The sequence below is a fragment of the Hordeum vulgare genome, chromosome 3H (assembly GCF_904849725.1).
Source record: "Hordeum vulgare subsp. vulgare chromosome 3H, MorexV3_pseudomolecules_assembly, whole genome shotgun sequence".
NCBI lineage: Eukaryota > Viridiplantae > Streptophyta > Magnoliopsida > Poales > Poaceae > Hordeum > Hordeum vulgare.
Window position 1 is genome coordinate 108,627,715 of NC_058520.1, and position 6,035 is coordinate 108,633,749.

Below are 6,035 nucleotides of genomic sequence, written 5' to 3' on the forward strand. Positions count from 1 at the left end.
CTAATGACGAAACCCAAGATTGAACCCAAACCCGAGACTAAGGATGTGTTTGGTTGGAGGGATATCCTCCCAGGGACAGGGATAACCACTTTTTTCTGTGGTTGCCATGCGTTTGGTTCTGGGGCAAAGAGGGATAGAGGCAGCCAGATACCCAGAATATTCCTCAAAAACGGGGATGGCATTACCCGCGAAAAACGAGCGGGTCGCGGCAACCACCCCGCGCGCGCTTCGTCGGGTCACGCGCGAAACGTTTTTTCGGCATATATGCTTCCGCTTACCCCGTGAAACCCTCACTTTCCCCATTACTCCCCCTCTCTTTCCTTGCGCGGTGGCGGCGCATCCAACGATTGGATCCCAGGGACGGTGCGGTTCTACAGGTGAGTGCCTTCTCTACTTCTTCCCTCCCTCCTCGGCTTCTTCTGGATCCCAGAACGGGGCGGCGCGGTGCCAAGGCCAGAAGACCAGCGCGGCAGGATGACGACCAGCGCGGCAGGAGGCCAGCCCCCGCGGCTGGTTCCAGGGCAGCCAGCGCGCAGGAGGCCAGCCCCCGCGGCTGGTTGCAGGTGAGCCAGCGCGGCCAGGCCAGCCAGCGCGGCTGGTTCCAGGCCAGCCAGCGCGGCCAGGCCAGCCAGCGCGGCTGGTTCCAGGCCAGCCCCCGCGGCTGGTGCCGGCCAGCTGACCAGCGCGCAGGATCCCAGCCAGGCGCGGCTGGATCGAGGCGCGGTCAATCGCCAGGACGGTCAACTTGAGGCTGGATCGAGGTGTATTTTACTAATGGATGGTTTTTTGGTGCAGAAATTTTGAAGCCAATCGCTAGGACATCTAGCAGCAGCAGCACAACTACAGTCAGAGGTTAGTTTTGGTTCACGGTGGAAAAAATGTTAGTTTTGGTTGCAAGTATATATTTTGGGAAAAAATCAAATACTGCATATTATAGCTGAATCCTATACTGCATTGTAGATGGACAGAAAGATAAAGATGTTAATTTATGCGGCTGCAGCACAATGGTTTATCAACATGATAACATTGGTTGTTCAATCAAGAAAAAGAAAAAGAAGAGAAGCAATTACATATGCCCCAATTGATGAGAGAGATAGGATGAGAAGAGAGTATTTTGACAACAAAATATGGAAGAATGACACAACTAGCGTGAACATGCTTAGGCTTCGAAGAGAACCTTTCTTTAGGTTTTGTCAACTCTTTAGGGATCGCAAGTTGCTAAAGGACACAATTCATTTGTCTATTGAGCAACAAGTAGCAATGTTCTTGCACACTGTTGGGCACAACATTAGAAATAGGGTTATTTCTGCCAATTTTGGTAGATCCGGTGAAGTCGTGAGCCGTTACTTCCAAAGGGTTCTCCATGCTATTGGTGAGCTTCGAGATGACCTTATTAGAAAGCCTTCATTGGAGACCCAAACCAAAATAGAAGGAAACTATCGATGGGATCCATACTTTAAGGTATGAGACCAAATGACAACTACATTTTGTCATTGTAGGCAGGAATTTGTTTAGATCCTAATTTTTGGGTTTTTTTTTTCTTAAAATAGGATTGTATTGGAGCTATTGATGGTACACATGTGCGAGCCTCCGTTACACCGGAAATGGAGGCTTCTTTTCGTGGTAGAAAGCCTTATGCTACTCAAAATGTGATGGCGGTTGTAGATTTTGATCTTCGATTCACATATGTGTTGGCCGGATGGGAGGGGACAGCACATGATGCTCTAGTTTTACGTGATGCTTTAGAACGTGCAAATGGTCTACGTGTCCCACAAGGTAATAGATAAACTACATACATATGTCATATCAATGGGGTATTCATCATATATAACCAAGTAATCCAAATGTTCCTTATTTAGGGAAATTTTATCTAGTTGATGCTGGATATGGAGCCAAACGGGGTTTTTTGCCTCCTTTTCGTGGCGTGAGGTACCACTTGAATGAGTGGGGAAACAACCCTGTGCAAAATGAGAGGGAGCTGTTCAACCTTAGGCATTCTTCTCTTCGTGTGACCGTAGAACGTGCATTTGGGTCATTGAAGAGAAGATTCAAGATACTTGATGATGCCACCCCATTCTTTCTCTATCCAACACAAGTTGACATTGTTATGGCTTGTTGTATTATTCACAATTGGGTTATAAATGACGGGATAGATGAATATATCATACCCGAGGATGAATGGGTTCCAAATATTACTCATGCTTCATCATCAAGTGGTCAAGCACATGAACATGCATACATGGCTAATTTTAGGCAAGGACTTGCTGATCAAATGTGGGAAGACAGACAAAACCATATGCAAGGTCAAAATATGTAGTATAATATTTTCTGTAATTGTATTTGTTCAACGATTCTGTGTGCTGAAACTTATTTGTAAGGATATAATATTTTCTGTAATTGTATTCTTGTGTGCTGAAACATATTTGTAATGACTATTTAAATTGCTGAGATTACTTCATTTTGTCCAAATACTTGCTGAGATTACTTCATTTTGTCCAAATACTTTCTGAAATTATTTTATTATGTCCAAATACTTGCTGAAATTACTTCATTATGCCCAAACACTTGCTGAAAATTGTAGGAAATGGCTAAGCAAGTTTCATGGACACCAACCATGTCCAAGTTCATGCTAACATGGCTAAGTGATCTGGTGTCTAGTGGCAATAGAACAAGTACTGCATTCAAATAATCACAGTTCAATGCTTGTGCGAGTGCTTTGAATGAGCATTTCCAACTTAGCTTGAATGGAGATCAGATCAAAAATCATAACAGGACATGGAGGAGGAAACTGCAGAAAATAGTGAAACTCAAGGACTTGAGCGGTGCACTATGGGATGAGGAACAATCTATGATTGTTCTTGATCATGAGCATTACACAAATCATGTTAAGGTAACTATTTTTCTCGTAATGAGTACTTGCTGAAATTAGTATTTTACATCAAATACTTGCTGAAATTAGTATTTTACATCAAATACTTGCTGAAATTAGTATCTACAAGTGCAGCCACTTGCTGAAAATAGTATTTTACAAGAAATACTTGCTCAAATTAGTACCTACAAGTGCAGCCACTTGCTGAAATTAGTATTTTACATCAAATACTTGCTGAAATTATTATTTTGTTTCTACAAGGCTCATCCAGAGGACGAACAATACCTTAACAAGCCTATTATTCATTACAAGGAGATGATGAACATAGCTGGAGGGAGCATGGCTACAGGGAAATATGCAAAAGGCTCAAGTGACGCTCTTGCTACAGAAGTGGTTGATATTGAAGAAGAGACTTCCAAGAAACACACTGCCCCACATGAAGCCCCACATGAAGAGGTTGAACAATCAACCAATGCAGGTTCATCCGGTCCCAAACCAAAGAAAGCCAAACCAAATCCTTGTGCGGAAGACAGGTTGCATGCCACCATACTTGCATCTAGTGAAAGAATTGCTATTGCCATAGAGAAGAGTACTAACACCGAGAACAATGCCATAGATGGTCTTTGGGAGAGCATGAAAGTACTCCCTAGGTTCAGTTTGGATTACCTTGCTCATTACTATGCATATTTGGTTGACAATCCTCGTGTTGCTATGGCATTCAAGGTGTTGGAAGAGGATCAAAAGAAGGTTTGGGTTTCTAGGTATGTTAAGAATACCTTTCCAGAAGCATAAGGATGTGTTGAACTGATGACTGCCTTGTACTTTTGATGCAACCAAAACTATAACTATGGTTGTATGTAGTAGCTCTTTTGAGAACCAAGACTAACAATGGGTTGTACTATGAGCTCTTTGCAGTTAACTTATGTATGGAATGTTTGACTTATGTATGGAATGTTGAACTATTATGTGTGATGGAAGTTTAAAATTTCTACTATGAAAATGTTGAGATTTTTGAAATTATGCTTGTACATATTATATTCTCCTTCATTTCATTGAAAAAATGGAAATTATGAGGGTAAACTCACCTCAGGTAAAAAAGATGACCACAACCCTTCTTATCCCTTGAACCAAACACTTCAATGACTATCATCAGCCACTTTTCATCCTTTCAACCAAACAAAACATGGGATAACCCCATCCTCCCAACCAAACAAAAAAAAGGGTTATCCCCAACCACCTGGTTGGGGATACCCATAGCCACCCTAGGCTATCCCTCAAACCAAACACACCCTAAGTGTTTCTGTTATGAGGGGAACGGTCACTAAGGCGGAGCTACCCTAGACACTTGGTAGATAAGAAGGCTAGCAAAGTCGACAGAAGTATATTTGATATACATGATATTTATGTGTACTTTACTAGTACTCCTAGTAGCACGAGGGTATTGGATACCGGTTCGGTTCCTAAGTTATTAGTAACTCGAAATGAAAGCTACAGAATAAACGGAGACTAGCTAAACGCGAGGTGACGATACGTGTTGGAAGTGTTTCCAAGGTTGATGTGATCAAAACATCACACGTTCCCTCTACCATCGGGATTGGTGTTAAACCTAAATAATTGTTATTTGGTGTTTGCGTTGAGCATGAAGATGATTGGATCGTGTTTATTGCAATACAATTATTCATTTAAAGAGAATAATAGTTATTCGATTTGCTTGAATAATTACCCTCAATGGTTTATTGAATCTCAATCGTAATGTTTCACATGTTCATAATATTGGTGCCAATAGATACAAAGCAATAATGATAGTACCACTTACTTATGGCACTGCCACTTGAGTCATGTTGGTGTAAAATGCATGAAGAATCTCCATGTTGATGGATCTGTGTACTCACTCATTTTTGAAACATTTGAGACATGCAAACCATACCTATTAGTATAAACGCATGAAGATACTCCATGCAGATGGATCGTTTGGACTCACTTGATTTTGAATCACTTGAGACATGCAAATCGTACCACATGGGCAAGATGACTGAAGGCCTCGATTTCCATTGAGATGTAACAAGAAAGTAACTTGTTGGAAGTAATACATTTTTTGATGTGTGCAGTCCAATGAGTGCTGAGGCACAAAGTGGATATCATTATGTTCTTACTTCACTGATGATTTGAGTAGATACAAGAGTGTTTACTTGATGAATCACAAGTTTGAAATATTGAAAACTTCAAAGCTATTTCCGAGTGAAGATCGTCGTGACAAGAGGATAAACTATCTACAATATGATCATAGAGATGAATATCTGATTTGCGAGTTTTGGTACACAGTTAATACAATGTGGAAATTGTTTCACAATTCATGCCACCTAGAACACCATAGTGTGATGGTGCGTTCGAACGTCATAGCCGCGCCCTATATGATATGGTGCATACTATGATGTCTCTTATCGAATTATCACTATCATTTATGGGTTATGCATTAGAGACAACCGCATTCACTTTAAATAGGGCACCGCGTATTTCCGTTGAGATGACACATTATGAACTATGGTTTGGAGAAACCTGAGCTGTCGTTTGTTGAAAGTTTGGGGCTACGACGCTTATGTGAAAAGTTCTTAGTCTGATAAGCTCAAACCCAAAGCGGATAAAATGCATCTTCATACGATATCCAAAACAGTTGGGTACATCTCCTAACTCAGATCCAGAAGCAAATTGTTTTTTTCTAGAAACGGGTCCTTTCTCGAGGAAAGGTTTCTCTCAAAAGAATTGAGTGGGTGGGTGGTGGAACTTGGTGAGGTTATTGAACCGTCACTTCAACCACTGTGTAGCAGGGCGCAGGAAGTTGTTCCTGTGGCGCCTACACCAATTGAAGTGGAAGCTGATGATGGTGATCATTAAGCTTCGAATCAAGTTACTACAAACCTTGTAGGTCGACAAGGTCGTGTACTATTACCGAGTGGTATGGTAAACCTGTCTTGGAGGTCATGTTATTGAACAACAATGAACCTACGAGCTATGGAGAAGTGGTGGTGGGCCCGGATTCCGGCAAATGGCTGAAGGCCATGAAATCCGAGAAAGAATCCATGTATGAGAACAAAGTGTAGACATTAGAAGACCTACTTGTTGGTCGTAAAGAATATTGAGTAAAGATGGATCTTTAAAAGGAAGACAA

At 41.7% G+C, this 6,035-nt stretch overlaps 1 protein-coding gene and 1 pseudogene across 1 annotated transcript; both read left to right on the plus strand.

Annotated features, from left to right (window-relative positions):
- Positions 1-307: 307 nt before the first annotated feature.
- LOC123439630 (protein ALP1-like) lies at positions 308-2,440 on the plus strand. The gene is made up of 5 exons (XM_045116320.1): positions 308-377; positions 796-852; positions 961-1,461; positions 1,551-1,776; positions 1,860-2,440. The coding sequence occupies exons 3-5, from the start codon at positions 961-963 to the stop codon at positions 2,315-2,317; spliced, it is 1,185 nt and encodes a 394-aa protein (XP_044972255.1). The 5' UTR covers positions 308-377; positions 796-852; the 3' UTR covers positions 2,318-2,440.
- Positions 2,441-2,541: 101 nt separating this feature from the next.
- Positions 2,542-3,813, plus strand: LOC123439631 (annotated as a pseudogene).
- The last annotated feature ends 2,222 nt before the right edge of the window (positions 3,814-6,035 follow it).